General features: G+C 44.0%; 1 protein-coding gene across 1 annotated transcript; it reads right to left on the bottom strand.

The window, feature by feature from the left end:
• Positions 1–6,119: 6,119 nt before the first annotated feature.
• Positions 6,120–20,115, bottom strand: LOC128329809 (vomeronasal type-2 receptor 26-like). The gene is made up of 4 exons (XM_053261543.1): positions 19,339–20,115; positions 11,453–11,674; positions 10,305–10,431; positions 6,120–7,457 (listed from the first exon to the last, which is right to left on the bottom strand). The coding sequence occupies exons 1-4, from the start codon at positions 20,113–20,115 to the stop codon at positions 6,511–6,513; spliced, it is 2,073 nt and encodes a 690-aa protein (XP_053117518.1). The 3' UTR covers positions 6,120–6,510.
• Positions 20,116–25,188: the final 5,073 nt, after the last annotated feature.

Below are 25,188 nucleotides of genomic sequence, written 5' to 3'. Positions count from 1 at the left end.
GTGAACCGTCTAACCCATTTAAACCAAATTTGCTACAGTTATAGTGAGGGAGACACAAGGACACCTCAGGGGTATAGTATGTGATGATGTCATCCATCCTGATCCAAGATGGCAGATGTGTAAGCATTTGAGGTGCAAGTGGGCTAACTTGTGAACCGTCTATCCAATCTGAACCAAATTTCTACAGCTGTAGGGACACATAGGAACACCTCAATGGTGTAGTTTGTATTGATGTCATCCACCCTGCCCCAAGATGGCAGATGCATGTACGTTTGAGGCACAAGAGGGCTAACTTGTGTTTCGCCTAACCAATTTGAACCAAATTTGGTACAGTTGAAATGAGTGATACACAGGGACACCTCAACGGCATGGTTTCCATTGAGGTCATCCAACCCAGTTCAAGATGGCAGACACATGAACATTTGAGTCATGATTGGGCTAACTTGTGAACTGCCTAACGGATTTGAGCCATATTTGCTACAGGTGTAAGTACACATAGAGATGGCTCAAAGGTATAGTTTGTAGTGATGGCAGGCATGTGAAGGGATTGGACGAAGATGATATACAGGTGATGATATCACCTTTCCTTGCGAAGGTTTTAGAGAAGGTTGTATGTGCCCACCTTGAGAGAGCTCTGGATGAAGCTGATTTCCTAGATCCTTGTCAGTCGGGTTTCAGGCCACGGCATAGAATGGAAATGGCATTGGTCGCTCTGGTTGATGACTTGTATCATGACCTTGATGAGAGTAGTGCCCCTCTCTTGGTCTTTTTAGATCTCTCAGCGGCTTTCGATACCATCAACCATGGTATCCTTCTGGAGCGCCTGCGCGGGTTGGGTATAGGGGGCACTGCTTTGCAGTGGTTCTGTCCTTCATTAGTGGGCACTTTCAGTCAGTGCACAGTGGTGGTGAGTGCTCTGCAGTGTGTCCACTCCTTTGTGGGGTGCCTCGGGGCTTTGTTCTCACACCCATTCTTTTTAACATTTACATGAAACCACTGGGGCAGGTCATCTGTTGGTTTGGGGTGATATTCCATCAATGTGCCGATGATACTCAGTTGTATATTGCCACCCCAGGCCACTCCAGAGATGCTGTTTTTGTGCTTCCCAGTGTCTGGAGGCTGTCAGGGTCTGGATGGGCCAAAACAAGCTCAGACTTAATCCCTCCAAGACTGAGCTGCTTTTGTTTATTCCTTGATCTGGCCAATTGCCGAATCAGAGTATCTCCCTGGACAGGGTTATACTGCCCCAGAAGGAGGTTGTCCATGACTTGGACTCATGTCTCCTGCTCAAGCAGCAGGTGGTGGCCGTGGCCAGAGGTGCATTTGCCCAGCTTCGGCTGGTCCACCAGTTGCAGCCCTATCTTGCCTGGCAGACCCTGGCAACAGTAACTCATGCCCTCATCACCTCTCATCTGGATTACTGTAATGCACTCTACCCGGGGTTGCCTTTGAAGATGACCCAGAAGCTTCAGTTGGTCCAGAATGCGGCAGACCACTTGGCACTAGGAGATAAGATAGTGTGACACCTCTCTTGTGGTTGCTGCACTGGTTACCTATTTGCTTCTGGGTCCAATTAAAAGTGCTGGTTCTCACCTTTAAAATCCTTCAGGGCTTAGCACCTACTTACCTGCAGGACAGCTTCTATCAGCCAATCCTGTTCCATCCTGTGAGATCTTCTCAGGTTGCCCTTCTTTCGGTCCCTGGTCTCCATAGTACTAGGGCCTGTGGAAGGGCTTTCTCTGTTGCTGCCCCTTCACTTTGGAATTCTCTCCCCCCGCCCCCAGATTTATATTTATTTTATTTATTTATTTATTTTTGCATTTATATACCGCCTTTCGTTAAAAAGATAACCCCAAGGCGGTTTACAAAAGTTAAAAACATACAATAAAAAGACAATAAAAACATCATGTTAAAAATATAAAAACATATAAAACAGGCATAAAAACAATACAACAAATACAACAAATAAAAACACAAAGAAGCTGCAGTAGAAAACGATCATGTAAAAGCCTGAGTAAAAAGCCAAGTCTTTAAAAGCTTTCTAAAAGCCGTGATGGAGTCCGAGGAACGAATGGCCACTGGGAGAGCATTCCAGAGTCTGGGGGCAGCAACAGAGAAGGCCCTGTCCCGAGTGCACGACAGCCGGGCCTCCCTCACTGTCGGCACCCGGAGCAGGGCCCCCTCAGATGTCCTTGTCAAGCGGGCAGCAACCCTTGGGAGCAGGTGGTCCCTCAGATACCCCGGGCCCAAACCGTCATCTACTACAGAGATGAAAGTTTGGGCGGTATATAAATGTGATGAATACATGCATACATACATACATACATACATACATACATACATACATACATACTATGAATATTTATATAGCACTCCTCGAGAAAAGTTCCCAAATCAGTTTACATAGAGAAATAAAATAATAATAAATAAAGCTGGATCCCTCTCCCCAAAGGGCTCACAATCTAAAAAGAATTGTAAGGTAGACACCAGCAACAGCCACTGGAATCCTTCCTGGATTCCCCTTTACAAGCATCTCAAAGTGGTCTAAACGGAGCTGAACTTGTTTGTTCTAAAATGGACTCAGTTTGGTTTGAACTCAGATTGGCCCAGTCCTTGAAATGCTTGAAATGGTCCATCTGGGCCAGTTCTGATGAGTTCTGGGCCAGTTCGAATTGAACCAAGTTAGATTCAAACTGATTCACACACCCCTAACCCATAATTCCATCCTGTGTTATTCTATTTCATAGATATAGTAAGCAATTGTTCACCAGCTCCCAAGTCATGTGTACTGTGAATGCAGAAAGAGAGAGAGGCTGCTGAAGAGCTGGTCTGTTCTTTTATCCTGAACTGTATGTAAATTCAGGGAGAACTCCCTGCTTAAATCACTCAAATGCTCCCTTTAAGAAGACACAAAGACAAGACTCCTGTATGATTGTGGCCATTTTCAAAGCAATTCCTCTAAAAGCAAGAGAAGGGGAGAAATGAGCTTGTGGCTTCGGTTGGTTTTCTTTTCAGTAGCCATCAGAGGTAATTATTTTGCTCATAAGCAGAAGATGATTATGTTCTAGGGATTAACATATGAATGAATGAATGAATGAATGAATTTATGGATCTTTTATTTTGATCACAGACCAGAGAAATAATTTAAAAGGAGCTTAAGGAGATCTCTTTATTTCCAGGTGTCCAATCAAGTGCCCAGCTGGTGGAATCTGGAGGGGCCTTAAAAAAAACCTGGAGAGTCCCTCCAACTCTCTTGTCAAGGTTCTGGGTTCACCTTTGGTGACTATGGAATGCAGTGGGTGAGACAGACTGCTGGGAAGGGTCTGTAATGGATCGCCCGGATATACACTGATGGGAGCCAACAATTTTATGCAGACACTGTGAAAGGGCGCTTCACTATCACTAGGAATAATCCATCAAACATGCTGTATCTGCAAATAAACAACCTGAAACTCGAGGATTCTGCCCGGTATTGTGTGAGGCAGCCACACAGTGAGAGGAAGTGACTCTGAAGCCAGACAAAAACCCTCAATGAATTTTTTTAAAAATCCAGGCTGACTTGGGTGCAACAGAAATTAGGAGAAGAGAGGTGGATAGCCCAGTCCTGTTGGGCTACATTTTTGAAATTGAGTCGACTTGGCCTAAGGGAGTTAAATGCAACATTATCACTTTCAGTGCATGGACTCTGTTCACTGTTATACTTTCTGCACATGTCAAATGGAGGCAGGCTCTCAAGGCAGTCCTACTGGGATTATTTTCCTTTCCGTGAGAGCAGGTTCTAGGTAGTCACCTAGGTCAGGGCTTCCCAACCTGTGGTCCTCCAGATGTTGCTAAACTACAACTCCCATCATCCCCAGCCACAATACATTGTAGTTTGGGATGATGGGAGCTATAGTTCAGCAACATCTGGAGGACTACAGGTTGGGAACCTCTGACCTAGAGCACAAAATCTTGGGGGGTGTAGGTGCCGTTGCCTAGGAGTGCACATGGAACCAGCTGGTCTGGTTCTGTTCGAGTCTGAACTGGACCCAAACTGGACCAGGCCAGTTTGGTCCAGCATCCAGTTTTGTCCACGCGCCACCCCCCTCCCCGGTCCGGTCCAGTCTGGGGGGGAGGTGCGTGAGCTTCTTAAAAAAACTCTAAAAAATAATTAGCCCCTCTGGGGGAGTTGCGAGGGGTCTGAAGAGGTTCCCCCACCCCTCCAACAGCCTCCCTTTGGCTGGTTTTTGGCCTCCCCCCACCAGCATAGTGGCCATTTCAGAGGCCACCACGCCTGCACAATGGGCATCTGTGTGGCCTGGATCTTGCAAATTTATGGACTAAAGTAAGCCAGCGGGGGGAGGGGGAACCTCCACGGAATCCCACACACACAGAGACCACCTCGGAGGGGGTAAGTGTTTTTTTTTTTCAAAAAAAAAAATTAAAAGCAAAAACTTGCGAACCCCCAGCAGGGTTTGATTCAAGGTTGGACTGAACAGGGTGTGGTTTGGTTAGACCCTGAACAGTCAAACCGAATCTGTTTGTACATCCCAGCCTCTGCCTGCACCATGAATAGCAGATCAAAGAGGCACCTGGGGAAATGGGAGCTGTGAGGGAGCAGATTATGCCTTTGAAGCTTGTTACGGTGTCCTGCTATTGCTGCCCACTCCACTTGCCACTGCCCTGTGCTTCATGGAGTACTGAGAGTTCATGCCTGGTGGTTCTGTTCGGACTAGGATAAGTCTGCTGACTTCACTAACTTGTGGTTCACTAACTTCTGTATATCAAAACCTTTTGAAAGTAAATGTTTTGTTCCTCCCCCTCCTTGCTAACTAGGCAAAGAAGCTCCATTGCAAGTGGTGGCTGCCTAATTTCTAGCAGGGGGAGATCAACTGCCCCCATTCAACGCATCTCTCCATAGGCTGTTGGTGGTGTCTACCAGATGGTCCCACTGAATACCCCACAGCTGCTGCTCAACTGGCCGATCACCATGTGTGGTGGCCATTTGCAGGGCCAGCCCAGTAAAAAGCATTGCTGGACTGACCCTTCAAATGGCTGCCAGGTGAGGATGGGGTGTGCAGACTCTTTACGATGATGGGCAGCAGTGCCGGATAGAAGCGATGAGAGGTCTTCCAAAACTGTATATATATATTTAAGAATAATAAAGGTATAATATGCTTATTCATCACTCCCTTTTCCCAGCCTAAATTTATATTTTGTATGGTACAGGATATAATTTTAACAGCATGTGGGGGGCACATTCTGCAGGAGAACGAAAGGGTGCCTGGAGGCGTCACTCAAACTTCACAGTGGACAAAAATATATCGCTTGTTAATTTAATGAACAGTGGTTGAGAGAGGAAGTGGTTGGCAGCTATTTTAAAGCATAAGGAAAACAGGAAGCAGGCACATACATCCCCAATAGACACACACAATAGACACACACACTCAGTCAACTGTAACAGCAAGTAAAAGGAGCAATGCAAAACTATCAGAACACAAGAATAGCCCTGCTGGATCAGGTTCAAGGCCTAGCTAGTCCAGCACACAGTAGCCCTCCAGATGCCTCCGCGGAGCCCATAGGCAAGAGGTGAGGGCCACCTGTACTTGTAGGCCAGTCTCACAGTATTTTCTGAGCTAATCCCAGTGTCTAATGCCCCACTGGTTCTACTATGATGCTTGGGGCTGGTTTCTAGCAAGGAGTCTGAGGAACACCATTCCTGAGAGTGAATAAGTGTCCCATATGCAGATGAAGCCACAGACCACAAGAGAGGGCAGGTAAACCATGGACGAAAGTCCACAGAGGATATCACTGCAGACAAGGGTAGCTCCAGAGAGAAGGGCAAGCACCCCCTAAAACAAGTAGTGTGCTCTCAGCTGCCTCCCCATTTCTGTTTCAGAAATCTAATATGTTCAACACAGCTCACTCACATATAAATGCACTTCTGCGCCTCCCTTCAATTGCCTTTCTGTTGCTGCCTCTGACAGATTACTCAAGCCAGTGAGCCAAGCCATACATCACAGGCAAAATGTCAAGACACATTTGTTCACCCAGGCTTTTAATTAGATACTGTTTTAATAGTTTGATGATTTTAAAAATAGTTTTAGCATTTTAAAAATTTAAATCATTGTACTGTTTTAACCTTTTTATTTGTTGTTTTTCTTGTTTTGTTGTAAACCGCCCAGAGACTTGTGTTTTGGGCGGTATACAAATATGAGAGATAGATAGATAGATAGATAGATAGATAGATAGATAGATAGATAGATAGATAGATAGACAGACAGACAAACTGGATTTCCTTTCTTTATCTTGGTGTCTGAGATTCTTGATTCTCAATTGTGTTGATCCCATCATAATACAATTTCCTCTTATGCTGAATTATTACAGTGATGCAAATAATTACAGTGGGAGATAATGACCTCTGCAGACTTTTGGCTCAAGGTAGCCCGATTGCTAGCATCCAAGTAGCATAGCTTGGATTACTGTAGAATGTCTGGCAGCCCAACCAACTCCTAAATTAGGCTCACTGTCTCATTTCCACAGATACCACAGGAGAAATACATACAATAAGAATCTGTAATTCTTTCTCCTTATTAGCTGTTCCCTTCTGTTCAGCTCTGGTCTCAGCACAATAATGTAGCATTTGGGGGAAAAGATGCAACTCAGTAATCCAGCGCTGGAGGCTAAGATAGAGAAGATCTCCACAGCTACCATGGCTCTCCCCTTGGTGCTCAGGTAGGTTGGAACAAAACACAGCCAAACACTACAAAACATCAGCATACTGAAGGTGATGAACTTGGCTTCGTTAAAACTGTCTGGCAACTTCCTAGCTAAGAAAGCCACAGTGAAGCTGATGGTGGACAGAAGTCCCATGTAACCTAGGACAAGATAAAACATGATGACTGAACCTACGTTACATTCTGCTATGATTTCTTCAGGCAATGATTGCATGTCCAAACCTGGAAATGGGGGAGAGGTTCCTAGCCATACTGCACACATGCATGCTTGAATAAGGGAGCAGGAGAATGCAATGGAGTTGGCCAGTCTTTTCCCCACCCACTTCCTCATGCTGGACCCTGGCTTGGTGGCCATGAAAGCTACAATCACTGTGATGGTTTTGGCCAACACACATGAGACAGCCACTGAGAAGATTATGCCAAATGCAGACTGCTGGAGAAAGCAAGTCACCTTGCTGGGTCGTCCCAGGAACAGCAAAGCGCAGAGGAAACAGAGCAGGAGGGAGACAAGGAGAGCATAGGTGAGATCCTGGTTATTGGCTTTTACAATTGGGGTATCTTTATGCTTAATAAAAGTACTAAGTACCAAAGCTGTGATCAGGGAAAAAGAAACAGCAACTGAAGTCAAGCTGATCCCTAAAGGTTCCCCATAGGAGAGAAAGGTTATAACTTTGGGGATGCATTGATCTTTCTTCTTGCTTGGATACTGATCTTCTGGGCATTGGGAACAATCATCCATGTCTGAAAATAAATGGAATAAGGTACATCAGAGTGCCAGTTCAAATGAAACACGAGGACAATTCTCACACCTATTTTTGAAAATGGAACTGCTGATTATACTAACTTCTACTCACTGCTTTCATATGTGGCTTTTCTTATGAAAAGGATGTTAGTGTTCCGTAATTATGAACCTGTCCATTGTAGTTGTGGAATTATTATTTGGGGGCTGTGCTTATATTCTTCATAATTGTATTCAAGTATTTTTTTAAAAAGACATCCTCACCTTTTTTTTTTTTAAGGAAGGCCCTCATTCATATTTATGAATGTAGCTTTTCTTTATATATAGTATAGGAAAAGCCAATAATAAAATGACCACCCACCCCAGTTTTGTGCCCCAAGGTGCTCTACATAGGGAAGAATGGGCCGGTTTGTGTCCCTATTATACCCTATTGCAAAAATGCTAAATAAATAAATAAATAGGCATTAAATATCACAGGAGTGTCCAATTGCTTTGGAGTTTGGGTGTAAGTTAGCATCCATGGGTGCCTACCACCCCAACCCAGATTTGGAAGCTCAAAGCTTCGAACTGGTTCAAATAGAACCAAGCTCTGTTTGGTTTGAACTTAGACCATCATTGCCAATTCAATGCTGTTTGGTTCAAGTTCAAACCATCGAACCAAAATGGTTTGAATTCCAACCAGTTTGAATTAGAACCTTTTTTCACATCCCTACTCCACACTTATCTTTGAGGCTCAAATCAAGATGGAGAGGATCGGGTTCCTGGCACCAGCAAAGATGTCCCATGTTGTCCTGGTCCTATACTGCCGTAGGAAGCATCTGACACTTATTTCAGGAGTTTTCAAACTTGCCACCAGATGTTAAACTATAACACCCATCATCTCTATCTATTACCTTGCTATAATCTACTGGAAAACTCATTGCTATTCAATCACACATCCATCCCCAGGATGGGAAGGGCAGCAAGGGGGAAAGAAGAGATGAACCTACTTCCTGTCCAGACCATTGATAGTGTACTGTGTGGAGCAAGGCTCACACTCCCTGGGGTGACTCTAGTGAGGATGTGGGGCTGGGGGCAAATCAGCATGTTCAGGGCCTCCTTAACTTTTCATATCATTACAGAACTATACTGATTGATAGCATACAGTATAAATAGTGCGAGTGAGGTTTTGGGACATGTCCAACCAGCTTGGATATATAATGCATTTCTAAAGAAATAGAAATAAAAAGCACAACACATGCTTCACAGTTCTCAGACCTTCTGGGTTGCAAATCAACTTGATCATAGTGCATTCATAAATAAATACATATATATTATATATTGTTTGTTCCAGGAGTTTTTGTAATTTTCTGCCATGCAACAAGCCACTTATAGCACTTTTTGGATGGGTTCATTTTAAAACAAAACCCAACAATTTGTCCAATCAACTTCAATTTAAATATACATATTCCTCCCACCCTGACCTACATCTCTGCTCAATACCAAAGCCATTCCAGGACCAATACCAAGTCATTCCAGGACAGGTGATCTAAAGGCTGGGGAAGAAAGGGGGGTGTTTTACCCTTTTTTATGAAGGCAAAGGGCATATTCTTCTATATGGGGGTGGAATAATGGGCGTGGGGGTGGGGCTTCAGTTCCAGACATTTTTATAATTTTCTGCCATGATGCAAGCCACTTATAGGACTTTTTGGATGGAGTTTTTTAAATTAAAGGGGGGGGGGGATTAAAAAGCAACAATTTGTCCAATCCACTTCAATTTAAATATACGTATTCCTCCCACCCTGCCCTACATCTCTGCTCACTAAAATGCAAGCCAATCTCTAAATATTCAAGAGGGGGGTAGATAACCACAAAAAGGGGATCACATCATACCTCCATTGCTTGGGCTGGGCTGGGCAGAGGGTCTGCAGAGAGCTCTGGTGTTGGACACTCTCTGCCTGCCTGCCTGCTTTTTCCTGACCTTCAGGGAGGCTTGCATGGAGGCCTCTCTGGAAGCCCTGCTCACCCACCGAACAGCTGAGAAGTGGGACAGGTGGCGCTCTAGCAGTTTGCCTGGGAGCCTTTCTAGCTGCACATAGGCACAAAAGATTGGCTCCGGCTGGACTGTGAGGAAAGATAGGAACATAGGAAGCTGCCATATACTGAGTCAGACCATTGGTCTATTTAGCTCAGTATTGTCCTCACTGAGTAGCTGGGACTGGGGGAGAGAGGAGGGCAGGCTGCACTGCAGTGTGCCCAGAGTGGGGCCTGTGCCAGCGCTGGGCTTGGGGCAATTGCCCCAGTCGCCCCAACCTAAGGATGGCCCTGCTCACACATGATCTGTGCTGTTTAAAAAGGTGTAGCTCTCTGGGAGCCTCGAAATAGAGTCCCAGCCTCTGGATATTCCACAATGTACCATATGACAAGTGTGGAGCATTGGGGAAAATCCCCTGTGAGTCAGGTGCTCAAGTAGCCCAAGCACACACACACACACACACACAATCCCAGCCCCAAGGCGTAGGGCTTGCTTGCATCCTCCAACCCAAGGAAAAGCCTGGGTAAAAAAACTTGAACTTGGGGCTGAGGCAGTGCTGGGATCAGGCTCAATCCTGGTGGTGCACATGAGCTTTGCTACTCATGTGCATAGCCTCAACATGTTACATTCCCAGATTCAGAGTAAGAAACTTCAACTCTCACAGTTCGGAATGATCTCCTTCCTTGGCTTTCCAATCTGGTATGGAATTCCAGCAAAACAGCCACTGGTTTACCAAATGATCATTCATGTGATTATTTACCATTGCAAACAATCTCTTGAGTTAGTTCTCTATGTTGGAATATTTAAATATAGCCAGTTCAACTATTTCACCTACCCTTTCGGCTAGAAACCTTCCCTTCTGGGCATGGAGCACAATCATAGCAGCAAAATTTCTCTCTTTCCTTTTTCCTCTTCTGATAACCAGCAGAGCAGGAGTCACTACACACAGAAAGTGGCAGGACCTACCCATAAACATGGAAATAGTTTTAGGATGGGAGACATGGAGACATAACAACTATGTTTTTATTATGCCTATGCAGTCAGATAGGGCCAATAGGCATATCGGACCGATAATGGCCATCGGGCTGAGAGCCCTAGATGAAAGTTTACTATGCTTCTGCAGGGGATACTGGCCATACCCCAATAGAGGAAAGTGAATATCCCCCATTTTGAGGGAGATATTCACTTTCCTCTATTGGGGTATGGCCAGTATCCCCTGCAGAAGCATAGTAAACTTTCATCTAGGCCCTCCAGAACTACTTGTCTTAGTAACCCACAGAAAAATGCTAGACACAATTGTTCAGTTAATGATATAGATGTACTTTAATACACTTACCACTGGTCAAGATGAATATAATCCTTTTTAGTGACCAGACCTTGGAGAGTTAACATGGTTTTATCTGGAGAACTGGCAACACCGCCCATCCTTTCCCTAGCCCTTATACCAATTTTCCCACAACAAAACCCTTAGAACACATTACCTGTGACCTTTAATTGTTTATCATAATATTGATTAACTAGAACCTTTATCCCATGACCTTCCCCTTATTCCTTGACCTTCCATATGAGTGGACATATGTACGTCAGTTGTGGGTACCTGTGCAAAGAATATATTTTGATGTAGTTGAACATCTCTTCTGTTATGAGCTAAATCTTTCTTGAACACACCTAGTTGGACACTATTGATAGGACAACTGAAAGCTCAGGGTTGAGCCAGAAGTTATGAACTTAGACTTTTTGTTAGAAGATGAGCTTGCTCAGAACCACGGAACATGAACATGTGTGGAAAATGGAACTTTAGGCATAGATGATAAGACTCTTACCTTTTGCAAATATATAGTTCAGAGGTTATACTGCTCTTTTAAAGTTTAAAAACCATACTCAAGCCAAGATAATACCTCACTTATGTGTGCTATTATTACTGATCGATTAATCCTAATAATATGCTCTATCGATAGAAAATATCAATATCAGATTGTACACCTGGTTAAATTGCCTGTGCCACACAATGATATCTTCATTAATGATGAATCTATTTCCTTTGTTGGGATCCACACTTCCAACCTTAGTTTTACGGAAGGAGTTGTTTTGGAAGATCACCATATTCATTATATCAACTCCAGCTAAAACTTCCCTGTCACCATTAAAAGACACTGTTTCTCCAGCAGAGTTGTTAAATGAAATGTCCTGAAGAAAAAAGTGGAGCTGTTGGAAAGAGAAAAAGGAAGAAAGAGATAAAAACACATTGGAGTCTACATATACATTTCCTTGTATTCGGAGGTCCTGCTCCAAGTGCCCCTGTAAACGAGGCAAGGAAGGTGGCTACTAGAGAGAGGGTCTTTTTGGTGGTTGCACCTTCTTTATGGGATAGCCTCTCCAGTAGGGTTCACCTGCCTTCATCACTTTGTTCTTTTAAATGCCAGGTAAAGACCTCTTTGTTCACTCAGGCCTTTTAAGTTTTGATTTTTAAATTTGATTTTAAAACTGTTAAGGGAACTGCCCTAGGGTGTTTAGTCAGCACCCCAATAATTGGGCTGTGAGGGGGGAGTTAGCTCTAAAAGTGGGGTAGCTCCACATCAGTTTTAATTTGTGCAAATGTTTGGATTCCAGAAATGACTGGACAGAGACAAGGTTATAGTTTCAAAATTAAAGGGAAGGATTTATTGTGGGAGGGGGTATAGACAAGAGAATTATGTGATTAAGGCAATCCTATCAAAAATACATTTCTAAATAGATCAACTACAATGAGGCTTTTTAGCTTAGAATTCTAATTGTGCAAGTCCCCAGGAGGGCAAGAGAAAGAGGCTTGAGAGAGAGATGGAAGGTAGCTTTAATCTAAGAAAGGGATAGAGTGAGCCCGGATGCAGGGCAAACTTGTGATATCACTTGTTCTGGATGAGGAGACCTCAAGAATCTTGCTCCTCAGGGACAGTGTGGTTGGAAACAGGAAGGTTGCAGGGGTTAGAGGAGAAAAAGGTGCCCATGAGGAGCAGAGGCGTAACTAGGGAAAATGGCGCCAAGGGCAAGCACTGAAATTGTGCCACTGTCCAAGCAGGAATGATGGGACTTGTAGTCAGCAATATCTGGAAATCCCCGATAAAAGGAACACTGTACCATCTAGACATGGTTGTTGATCAAAACCTGAAAACATGAGCCATCTCTGTAAAAGACTTAGAACAACAGTCAGGAGTTATGCGAGGATTCCAAGTGTCATTTTCTCTGTCTCATCTCATTCTTTTTAAAAAACATGACTTTGTCCTAGAGGATCACCTGCCCAAATAGCCACTAGCAAAATAAGGGAAGAAGAAGGTGGTGGTGGGGTGTATGTGTCTATAAACCAGTGAATGATTCCTGCCAGCCTTTGTCTTATGATAACTGTTGGCTCATGATGGGGTATATGTGCATTCACCACACTAGTGCTTACTTTGACACCAAGAGGGAGGAGGATACATTAGTTTGCCACACTAGACAGAGGAATTTGCAACAGGAGCAGATAGCCAAGTTCTTCCAGGGCCAAAACCAGCCCCTGCCAAACTAAGAAATCATTGTAATTTGCCCCTTCCTGTCACAAGCAGTGTGCTGTTCTTTTATTATTGACTCTAACTCTCAGATATCCCAGTCATGGATGGAAAATTCAGGGTCAATTTACAAGAGACACATTTTCTACATGGAAGTTTCTTCTGTGCAGGTGCTGTGCAGAAACCCATGTGTAGTGATCAATACCGCCAGGGGCATATTCCGCCAGGGGCATAGCAAGGTTGGAATGGGTCCAGAGACAGGATTTCAAAATGGCGCCCCAGACCCTCAAAGTCCAGGGCCTCCACACACCCCAGGCCCCCAAGGATTTAAGTCTGATATTTCAAAATAAGTATGCTACCTGGAAATACATTTCACTGAATACACGCATGCACACTTCACAGTATATAGTGATATACATTGAGTACTAATATATATTTGTGCTACTTTTAATGCCTAGAACACACTAGCAATGCTAATTATTAAAATGGACCCCTTGCTGCAGATTAGCAAATGATACTTTCAACCATGCAGGGTGAGCCTATGTTTGTTTTCTCAGAATTCTGAACAAATTCAGTAAAGTTTGATTGCAGGAGTCTTTTCACACCAGGCTTTTAAAGCCCTTTAACACACATCTCCTCTGGAATAGAGGTGCTGCATTCACACGTTAGCCAGATTTACCCTGAAGTCCTGCAAGTTATTGGGGAGCAGTTCACACACAATAAAAATAAAATAAAATAAAATAAAATCACAACACATGCTTCACAGTTCTCACTCAGACCTTCTGGATTGCAAAACAACTTGAACATAAGTGCATTTATGAATGAATGAATGAATGAATGAAAATAAATAAAATGTACTTGTTCCAGAAGTGTTTGTAATTTTCTGACATGAAACAAGCCACCTATAGGCCTTTTAAGATAGTTTTTGTTTTTAAAGCCAGCACATTTTCCAGTCTGTTTTAAATTAAATATTCAGAGACTTCTCAGTCTCGCCCCACCCCGCCATATCAAAGCCCTATGGCAAGCAGATCCCTATATATGGGGGTAACCACAAAAAAGAATTCACAGCCTACCTAGCAATAGCTGTTCTGGATGGTCTGGTCTGGGCAGAGGGTCTGCTGCCTGCTTCCTCCTTCCTTCCTTGCTTGGGGCCTACTTGAGTTCAGGCTTCAGGGAGGCCTACTCGGAGGCCTCTCTGGAGGCCCCACCTACCCGCCGATCAGCTGAGGGGGGGAGAGAAGAACTCTGCAGTTTGCAGGCCTTGCCGATCCTAGGCCTCTTTGCCGATCAGCCAGAGCTGGAGGCAAGTGGCTGAGGGGCCCTGGGGCTGGGCAGGTGGGCAATGGGGTGGGGGTGGCAGGGGCTGGTATGGCACCCCCACCTCAATGGCACCCGGGGCACGTGCCCCCCCTGCCCGCCCCAGTTACGCCTATGAGGAGGAGGCTTCCTCCGTACGTCCAGCTTCCCATGGTTGCAGGGAAGGCTGAATGGATGGGCAAAAGGACCGATCTGAAAAGGGGTGTGAAAAGCTTTTTTTTTTTCCAAATTCAATTTTTATTAATTTTAACAATAATAATATTGTCATTGATTACAAATAGACAAAAGTGGACTTCCCGCACACATCTCTTCGTGAATCATCAGCTATAAAGTTTACCTTTGCTATAATAATAATAATAATAATAATAATAATAATAATAATAATAATAATAATAATAATAATAGCAATAATAGCAAGGTGTGAAAAGCTGGACATTGCCTGGCATAATGGCCTGTGAGCAGCAGGTCACCCACATGGATTGTGACTCCAATGTGTGTCTAGGATAGATGGGATCCAAAGAGTGGGAGCAGGAGCACAGTGGCTCATGACAGTAGGAATATTTATATCCAGATTCATAACCTGGGGCAGAATTCTGCAGCTAGTGCAAAATGCGGCAGCGAGGGTTTTATCTGGAGCTGCCCGGTGGGAGCACATCACACCCATTTTGAAAGAGCTGCGCTGGCTACCAGTTTGGTTCCAGGTCCAATTCAAGGTGCTGTTTTTGACCTTTAAAGCCCTTAACGGTTTGGTCCTGGGATACCTGAGGGACCGCCTGCTCCCAAGGGTTGCTGCTCGCTTGACAAGGTCAACTGAGGGGGCCTCTGCTCCAGGTGCTGACAATGAGGGAGTCTTGGTTGTCGTGCACGCGGGACAGGGCCTTCTCTGTTGTTGCCCCCAGACTCCGGAATGCTCTCCCGGTGGCTATTTGCTCCTCGGTCTCCGTCACAGCTTTTAGAAACAGTGTAAAATCTTGGCTTTTTGCCCAGGCTTTTATTTGATTGTCTCTGCTGCTGCTCTTTGTACTCTGCATTGCTTTTATGCTTTTGTTTTAAATTCTTAATCAGATTTGTTTTATATTTTTAGCTTAATATTTTAATTGTGTCTTTTTTACAATCTTGTTTTTAAATTTTGCTGTAAACTGCCTTGGGATTGTTTGAATGAAAGGCGGTGTATAAATCTAACAATAAAAATAAATAAATAAATACATACATACATACATACATATATACTTACATACATACATACATACATACATACATACATACATACACAAATTCATTCCTCTTGTCCTTTCCTTCTGTTTAGAAATGTCAGGATGAACCTGCACAGAATGCATTGTTGCTAATCACTCTCCCTGAGTGTAACAATGAGGCGCTTCACAAAATCAGTGTGAAGCGCCGTTCAGGGTAGTGCAGGGAGCCGTCCCTGGGGAGCCAGATTGGCCGTCCACATGACTGCCGGCTCCGTCACGGAGCTGGCAGGGGCAGCGGGGATTGGGGGACAGCCGGCCCCCAGGAGTTCCAAGATGCCCTGCGCAAGTGCGCAGGGCATTCTGGTGAGACCCTTGGGGCTGGGAGGCTTGTTTCAGCCTCCTGGCAGGGGTCTCCTCATATGTTGCCATGGCGTGGAGCCGTGGTGCGGCAGCACACGATCAACAAAACGGGGTTAGCGGAACTTCATTTAAGGGGAGAGGGAGTTTTCGCGACTTGCTGCTGGGAGCCGTGCAGCTCCCATGGCAGTAGATGACCAGGGACTATTGGGCTGGGCTCCCTTAGCCCGATTTCCCCTGGTCGTTAGAATAGCTTCAATGTGTGAATTGCTGAGGCACGCCAAGGCTGATCTCATGAAAACTAAGAGTACATAGATGTGCAAAGAGAATGTCTGCCTGGACAAACTACCCAGTAATCCCATCCGTATTTTTTAATAGGTGCATCTCCAATTTCATATCCCTGACTTATCCCTTTTGTGATCGGGAGAGAATTGCCTTTGCTACCTTATCTGCCTCTTCCTGCTAGGCTAATTGGTGTGTAAATTTTTTGCTATCCATTGCAAAAAGAGGGGGAGGTTAAGGCAGCTCAATCTGAGTGCAGAGTGGTCTTGGCAGGAAGTTATACTGCATTAGTTAATCCTGGGGTCTACTTAGGGGGTTCCCACATAGAGAGAGCATGCATCAGCTCCATGTTCCAATTTGCTCAGTTGTAGGCCTGTAGACCTGTAAGCCTCACAGAGGCTTCTGAGAGCCTGACAGGGAAAGCATAGCTGGTAACAAAACTGATTTCAATGAAAAGTTTTAAAATGGTTTGGTATTGTATTTTGTAATGTCCCCCCTTGCATTCTTCTGTGGAGAGGAGCACCAGTTTCCTGTTATTCCAGGAAGGGATCATGATGACTTTCTAGGAAAGAATATGTATATGAGGGTAGGCAAAGGATCCTGGGATTTGGTCTACTATGACATTATTTGATGTTTTAATGCTATATTGTGAGCCTCCCAGACAACAATTTGTGGTGGCTAACAAACACAGTTTATTTATCATCATCATCATCATCATCATCATCATCATCATCATCTTACTATTGTTCCAGCTAATAAAGAACCACCCTAGTGGTTTCTCACAATGGAGTTTCCTATAGTGGTGCGGCAGATACATCTGGGAAGCCCACAGACATGAGATGAAGTTGTTTCCCCTCTCCTGCTGTTGCTGCCCAGCAACTGGTATTCAGAGTCATCCTGCCTCTGACCTTGGATGCCACCATCACAACTAGTAGCCATTAGTAGACTTGTCCTTCATTAATTTGTCTAAGCCCCATTTAAAGCAATCTAAGCTGGTGACCATCACCACGCCCTTTGGCAAAGAATTCAGTACATTAATTATGCACTCTGTGATAAAGTGCTTCCTCTTGTCTGTCCTAAGTTTCCTAGTGATCCATGGATTGACCTCTTTTTCTAGGGTTGAGAGAGAGAGAGAGAGAGAGAGAGAGAGAGATCTCAACACCATACATAATTTTACAAGCCTTTATCAGGTTGTTAACCTTAGTAACCTTTTCTTTTAACCTAAAAAAACACCCCACAAATGTTGTAGTCTCTTAAAGAAGGTGCTCTAGGCCCCTGGTTATTTTGGTCCCCTTTTCTGCACCTTTTTTAGTTCTATAATATCCTCTTTGAGATATGGTGACCAAAACTGTAAACAGTATTCCAAATGTAGCCGCACTCTAGATTTATATAAAGGCATTATAGTATTAGCAGTTGTCAGTCACCTCCCTAGCATAGAATTTGCCTTTTTCACAGCTGCTGCTGGACACTGTGTTGACACTTTCAATGAAATGTCCACCAAAAATGCAAGATCCCACTCCTGGCCAGTTACTGATAGCTCACACCCATCAGTGTATATGTGAAATTGGGGGGGGGGGGTGCCCCAGTGTGCATCATGTTACATCATCTTACATTGGACCACATTTGCCACTGTTTGCCCACTCACCCAGTTCGAAGAAATCTTTTTGGAGCTCCTCACAATCTGTTTGGCATTTCACTACTCTAACTACTTAAATGTTGTCTGAAAATCTGACTGTCTCATTTATTATACCAATTTCTATATCATTTATGAATAAATTAAAATGCACTGGTCCTAGTACAGAACCCTGTACTGGGATCAAGAAGTAGTGACCTCTCCATTATGAAAACTATCAGTTTAATCCAGGTCTCAATTTCCCTTTCAACAGATTACCAATCTACAAATGAACCTGTCTGTTTATCCCATGACTCCTATGTTTACTCAAGAGTCTTTGATGAGCAACTTTGTCAAACACTTTTTGGAAGTCCAAGTATACTATGTCAAGGGGATCACTTTTATCCATATGTCTGTTGACACTCTCAAAGAACACCAAGAGGTTAGTGAGTGAATAAGTAAGGAAATCCTTTATTGTGGCCTTTGGTCAGAGGTGCAGTTAGTGAGGCAAGACAGCTTTCCAGATGCCATACTTGTTCTCCATACATCTAACAATGTATGTTACTTGTTCTTCCATACATACTTGTTCTTCCATACATCTAACAATTTTATCCTTAACTATGTTTTCCATCGAATTATCTGGCACAGAAGTTAAGCTAAGTAGCCTATAGTTTCCCGTTCCCACCCACTCCCACCCCCGGATCCTTTTTGAAAATTATAGTTACTTTCCAGTCCTCTGGTATAGAGCCTGACTGTAGAGACAGGTTACATATTTTTGCTCAGAGACCAGCCATTTCACATCTGAGTTCCTTCAGAACTCTTGGATGGATGCCATCTGGCCCTGGCTGGGAGCATAGCAGCACCCAGCTAGAGTTCCAGTAACCTGCCACCTAAGTTGACTGACTCACCTTGCCTCTTGAAAGGGCTGTCCTTTATATAGATGTAGATATTGAGGCTCTTCTCACGATCGGTGAGAAGAGCCTGGATGGGGTTTGTGGAGAGAGTGGGCTTAGCCCTCTCTCCTCGCACATGAGCAGGCAATCTGCTTCGGGTGGCCGAAGTGGCTGCCCACACAATTGCCGGCTCCGTTATGAAGCCGGGAGGGGCTGGGAGGATCTGGGGCCACACGGCCTCCGGAAGCTCCAGCATGCCCTGCACGAGTGCACAGGGCATGTTGATGAGACTTTTTAGCCTCCCGGTTGACGGTCTACTCATGAGTTGCCATGGTGCGGAGCCACACCACAGCAATTCACAATCAAGCAGAGCACTCGTTCCTCTAAACTGGGCTTAGGGGAGGGTTGCTTAAGCGGGTGACCCGCTTTCGTGAGACCGGGCTCGGCTGCGAGCCCAGTGGTTCTCACGGTCCTGCAAAACTGGGCTAGGCTCCCTTAGCCCGATTTTGCATGTCCATGAGAATAGACTTATTGTTGGTTTATAGCTTATCTTTTGCAGGCCTCAGTAGGGAAAAACTGTCCCTGCAATGAAAATGTCTACAGCACCAGTTCACCACTTATTGATTGAGCACAATGCTAGGCACAACCTTTGATACTGTTTCATGACAATTAAGCCAATTCCATGTAGAGATATTACCTGCCAAGGCTGAAGGTCTGGAGGTTCCACCCTTTTATCATTCATCATTGTTCTGTGGTTGTATCTAGATGAGTCCATGGCATGCAATGCGTGGGCCACAGCATAGACAGCGTTATATACACTGTAGCTGTGGCCAGTCATGCCCATTTCAAAAACAGACTCAGGAAGCCCCTCCAACCTTTCATCCCCATTACATAGTTTATCCAACTGTGCTGGCACACAGTCAAAAACCTGTTCCCAGAAATCCTTGAGAAAACCATCCTCTTTGGACCAGGTAAGTTTTATGTTCTGAAGATATGTCTGGAATCCCAGAGGTTCATTTGAATGAACTGTGAAGAAAATGGTGCCATCAAATATTTCATAGTTCCAGCTCCTAATAACATATGTTAGTGCAAAATCAATCTGGGCTGTCATAATCCACACCTTACCAACAGATAGGTTTTCCTTAAAATTTGTTAGAAGCATTAAGGTACATAGCCACATAACAGTCATAGTTTCTCCATAGAAAAGAAATGTGTTGGCTTTCCTATCCATGAAATGTCTATTAAGTTTTGAGATCACAGCATTTGCTTTATCACTGATATGCCCATGGCCTTGGTTTGGGATTCTTTCCATGAAGGATAAACAGATGCTATTGTGGGAAAGCAGGGGCTCCAGAGCTTCTAAGAAATGGTCTCCACTCTCATCATCAACAACAAAGAGTCCAACCCATGTCCAGCTGAAATGCTGAAGTAATTGGATAATTCCTGTGTACTGATAGGCTTCATTTGGGACCATGCGGTAAAAGGAAGGGAACTCCATCATATCCCTCTTGTCTGGTGCAAATGAGCCATATGTGAGCTAAAAGGAAGTGTAGATATATTGGAGAGGAGTATCTGCATACATGTATATGTCAGTTCATTTTGAACCTTCATCCAGATTTTGGGATAGATTCCCAGCCCAGCTGCATAAAGGTGCATAAATGAGCAAACCACTGCACCCCACACTCCTTTGTTTCCAATCAATCATACATCTTTCTCTTCATGAACCATATCACCCTAGTTCCCATAATGAGAGCAGAAAAGTAAGTTACATGTGATAGTGGTTAAGCATTCCAAGTCTACCCACACAGAGCTTACCTGTGGAATCTTGTAGAGGCTTAAGATGTCCGCCATGTGGAAGGAGATATCAGAGCCACGTCCCCCAATAACGGCTATGAGATTTTTCTGGGTGTCACATTTGTAGTTAGGGGAAAATCTACGCAATTTGAAGAGCAGATCCAGAGTCGTACGATAGGTCATCTTGTCATCATAGTAGCTGTCATAGATGTGGAAGCCTAGTGTGACATTGGGCAAGATCTTGGGATCCAAATTTATTTTATTTATAGCAAACACCAAGGCTAGGACATGTTGGTAGAACTTTGTCACCATGCTGCAAATAGATTGTCACATTCTTTCATGGATGAGTTCTAAAATGCATGCATCCCCCCCCCACACACACACTTTTAAAAGTAAACATTCCACACACATTCAATCATTTTATCACAATGTTGGACCACTCTGTCTTTACATGTCAATTGGAGATTTTTGCCCAAACAATATGCTATCACTATTAGTGGAATGAAGAAGAAAAATAAATTACAATGGCTAAGAAATATAGAGAGAAGTTTTAAAGTGTTCAGGGACATAGTGAGGGGGTGCAGTGAAGAGGCTTAGAAGAAGTGATAGGAAAGATTAAAAGAGCGCACTTGTGAAGTAGTCACAAAAGACGCATAATCTAAAAATCAATGGAAGTATGGTTTTTGCTGTTGCTATGAATATTTACATATTATCTGTCAACAAAAAGTTCACAAAGTGATTTGCATAGCAATAGAAATAAGAAAAAGATGGAGAAAACAATTCTCTGTATCAAAGGGGCTCACAAAAACAAATAGAGATACACCAGCAACAGCCACTGATGTGAAGTTATGCAGGGTTGAATAGAGTCAGTTGCTCTGGGTTGAATAGAGAAACTGTCTGCATTCGCACATCATGTGGAACAGCGGGTCCAATGGACCAGAAGTTCTGCATGCCTCACCCCGCCCCCCACTCTCCCATCCACATTTGGACATACTGGAGAACATCCTCTGTGCAGTCAGTGACTTCAGAGAGGAGGGGGAACTAGCTGTGTGGGCTTCTTTCTTGCTTAATAGACAGCCCACACAGTCAATCATGGAGGCAGAGAGGGAGGGGCTTCCTCTTCCAACTCCAGTCCGGCTGAATATAGCCTCCAGTGCTGCATTTGCATGTAATGGAGGTTCCATGGACCCTCGGTTTTGAGCAACAAAACTCATTACAATCCAAGGGTTCAAATTGGAGTCTCGGGTCATGCAGGTGACAGGACCAGAGCTGCATGCATTCAGATGTAATGGTAAGGAATCCATAGGTCCCTGCAACTCCGATTCCCTGTTATGTACAAATGTGGACAGCTGCTCTCTCTCTGTCAAACAGAACCACTACTTGCGATGGTTCCCATATCCACTGCCACTATTTTATTTTCAACAGTCTTCTTCCAGAATATTCACTGCTTTCAATAGCTTTCAATAGGCATGGTATGCTACTCTAATAGAGAAAGTCCATATTCTTTGAAGAGTAAAAGGATTTAACACCTGGGATTGAACTGGGGAACTGCAGCTCCAAAGCACGTGTTCTATCACTGAGTTATTGGCTTTCCTTTTTTCTAGCAGGCTACATGCAATTGGGTTTCAATTAAGCGAGACACTAAATCCCACCAAGCAAGGGAAAAAAGCATTAGATGCATAATAACAACAAAGAAGGTGTGCTGATGCTGCCACAGCTCTTACATACTATTTGAAAACTCTTATTTCATGTCTTAAACATTGTCAGATTTCTAAGCTCATGTGATATGGGAAAGCAGGAAGAGAAAGAATTTCTTACATTGGATATTCAAAGTCCGTTTCCAGAGAAGGGGGTTTCTTGAAGAAAATTTGAGGAAGAATATAAAGGATCTGAGAGGCAATCCCCCCAATAAGAAGGTCCCCTGGCTGGTACCACTCATGTGGAACAGGGAGAGGATTGTTCCCAGAGCATTTCATGGTCTCTGCTTCATACTTCTTGAGAGGCAGCAGAAGTATCAGCACTACTAGCCACACTAACATTTCTGCAAGTCTTCTCTCCAGACACAGAGTACCCTATGTCCATCTATAGTCTCTCCACTGGCATCAGCCTAGTTTAGACATGCCACAGGAGCATGGGAGCATAAGAACTTTCCCAGTAACATCAATAAAGCTAGAAAGTCACGCCTTGATTGACAAGGATGATGGAACAATTTGAAGGCAGATCTGTTCAACTAAGGAAGGAACCTGACAAGTTCAAGATAATAAAAGATTCCCCACCCTTTGTCCACCATCTGAGCTGTGGATGGCACAAGCTGAAGGTTTATAATTGCATTCAGACATGCCTATTGACTGTGTTTTGAGTGCCTTCTGGAAGGTTTCTGGAACTCTGGCAGACTAAACCAATTACAGTTATTCAGTTAATTACAGGAGGAGAGAATGACCTCTGCAGATTTTTAGCTCCAAATGCAAGCAGATCGTCTTCTGTTTTTGAGATCTGATTCCAGTTTTCCTCTGCTCCCCAGTGAGATAACAAGATGGGTCCAAGAGAGGTCCACAGTCTGCAGACACCAACAGGAGAACACGGCCCATTGGCAATGCTGGACAGAGAGAAGGCAGCTTTCGACTGGAAATGGCAAGAGTGCCATTTGTTTCCTCTGCCCCATGATAAGATAATGGCCAATATCCTCATGAACACACTGTGTGCATTCAGCAAAAAACAAACAAAGAAAAACCATGCAGGCAGCACTAACAGTGGTGCTTTTGAAGCACAGACCATCCTGTGCCTGGAGGAAGGGGTGATTTTCACCAATGTCCCTCCCTTGTGGGGGTGAGCTGGAAGTGAGTACCTGAGGGTCATATAACCCTCAGGGATCCTGGTCACACAGAGCACTTCTGAGAGGAGTGGTAATTCACAAAAACCACTCCCCTGCATGTAGGAGAACCCACACTTCAGAAACACCAACACTAGTGCTCCGTGTGTGCTTTTCTTATTGCATACATGCAGTGTTAAGCAGCGGCAGGGTGTTGGCCACTGTATATGAATCAAAGGCATTCCCTAGAGGGGGAGTGAATGATTCTTGGGATCCTGTTCAGGTCTCTGTTGTAGTCCATTATCATTTCATTGAGAATATACAGGTGAAACTCGGAAAATTAGAATATCGTGCAAAAGTCCATTAATTTCAGTCATGCAAATTAAAAGGTGAAACTGATATATGAGACAGACGCATTACATGCAAAGCGAGATAAGTCAAGCCTTAATTTGTTATAATTGTGATGATCATGGCATACAGCTCATGAAAACCCCAAATCCACAATCTCAGAAAATTAGAATATTACATGGAACCAAGAAGACAAGGATTGAAGAATAGAACAATATCGGACCTCTGAAAAGTATAAGCATGCATATGTATTCAGTACTTGGTTTGGGCCCCTTTTGCAGCAATTACTGCCTCAATGCGGCGTGGCATGGATGCTATCAGCCTGTGGCACTGCTGAGGTGTTATGGAAGACGAGGATGCTTCATTAGCGGCCTTCAGCTCTTCTGCATTGTTTGGTCTCATGTCTCTCATCCTTCTCTTGGCAATGCCCCATAGATTCTCTATGGGGTCAGGTCAGGCGAGTTTGCTGGCCAATCAAGCACAGTACACTGTATACTTTTCGGAGGTCCGATATTGTTCTATTCTACAATCCTTGTCTTCTTGGTTCCATGTAATATTCTAATTTTCTGGGATTGTGGATTTGGGGTTTTCATGAGCTGTACGCCATGATCATCACAATTATAACAAATTAAGGCTTGACTTATCTTGCTTTGCATGTAATGCGTCTGTCTCATATATCAGTTTCACCTTTTAATTTGCATTACTGAAATTACTGGACTTTTGCACGATATTCTAATTTTCCGAGTTTCACCTGTATTTGTGCTACCATATTTTATCCATGTGAGGATCACTCCTAGTCTGGCATACATAGAATCTGGTGTCCTGCTTATAAATTGTCTCTAGGATATTGACATGGATTTTCTAATCTGAAGGAGTATTTTTCACATACAAAATCCTTTCATGCAAGTCTGTAAGACTTAGCCTTCTCAAGCAACCCTATTAGAAAATCCCCAATTTCCTAATGGTCCAGGGCCTAATCTGAATGAGGGCTCAAGCAAGTGGTCTGGGGATGTTGGCGAATGCATATCAGTATCAGTTCTAGGCCCTATCCCCTCATGATGGGGGCAACTGTGGGAGGAGCTTATTGTGATGCATAATAGACATAGACACTGGGTGGTCCTGTAGGTCCAGACCTGAAATAGTTGAAGACAACTCTTTTTGGCCTGCATCCCTTTGGCTTAGAAAGTCAGAGGAACCAGGAGTCCAGGGACAGGGAGGTCCATTACCTCTCTTATTCACTTGTGCATATGCAATTTAACAGAGCCTTTTGTCTCCTGCTCAGTTCCTGCCACCAACACTTCTATTACTGGGCAAAAAAAAAGGGGGGGGGAGCCTGAGCCCTATTATCCCTCCACCCTGCAATATTGCTAGAGAGATGATACTTGGTTGAACCTCCTTTTCATTGCAGATCTCAGGTATTTTCCTCTCTCCTCTGTTAACCCCAAGGAATGTGAACTGGAATGGGTGCTGTTGTGCCTGGAGGCTCCCTCTGCCTCTCTGGTAGAGATGTACAAAATGATTCGAGCTCGAAATGATTCAAGATCGAAATGGCCATTTTGAGTATTCAGAGCTCAAAATGAAACACCTTTACAATAG

The sequence above is a fragment of the Hemicordylus capensis genome, chromosome 6 (genome assembly GCF_027244095.1).
Source record: "Hemicordylus capensis ecotype Gifberg chromosome 6, rHemCap1.1.pri, whole genome shotgun sequence".
Classification (NCBI taxonomy): Eukaryota; Metazoa; Chordata; class Lepidosauria; order Squamata; family Cordylidae; genus Hemicordylus; species Hemicordylus capensis.
This window is presented reverse-complemented; position numbering and strand designations above follow the sequence as displayed.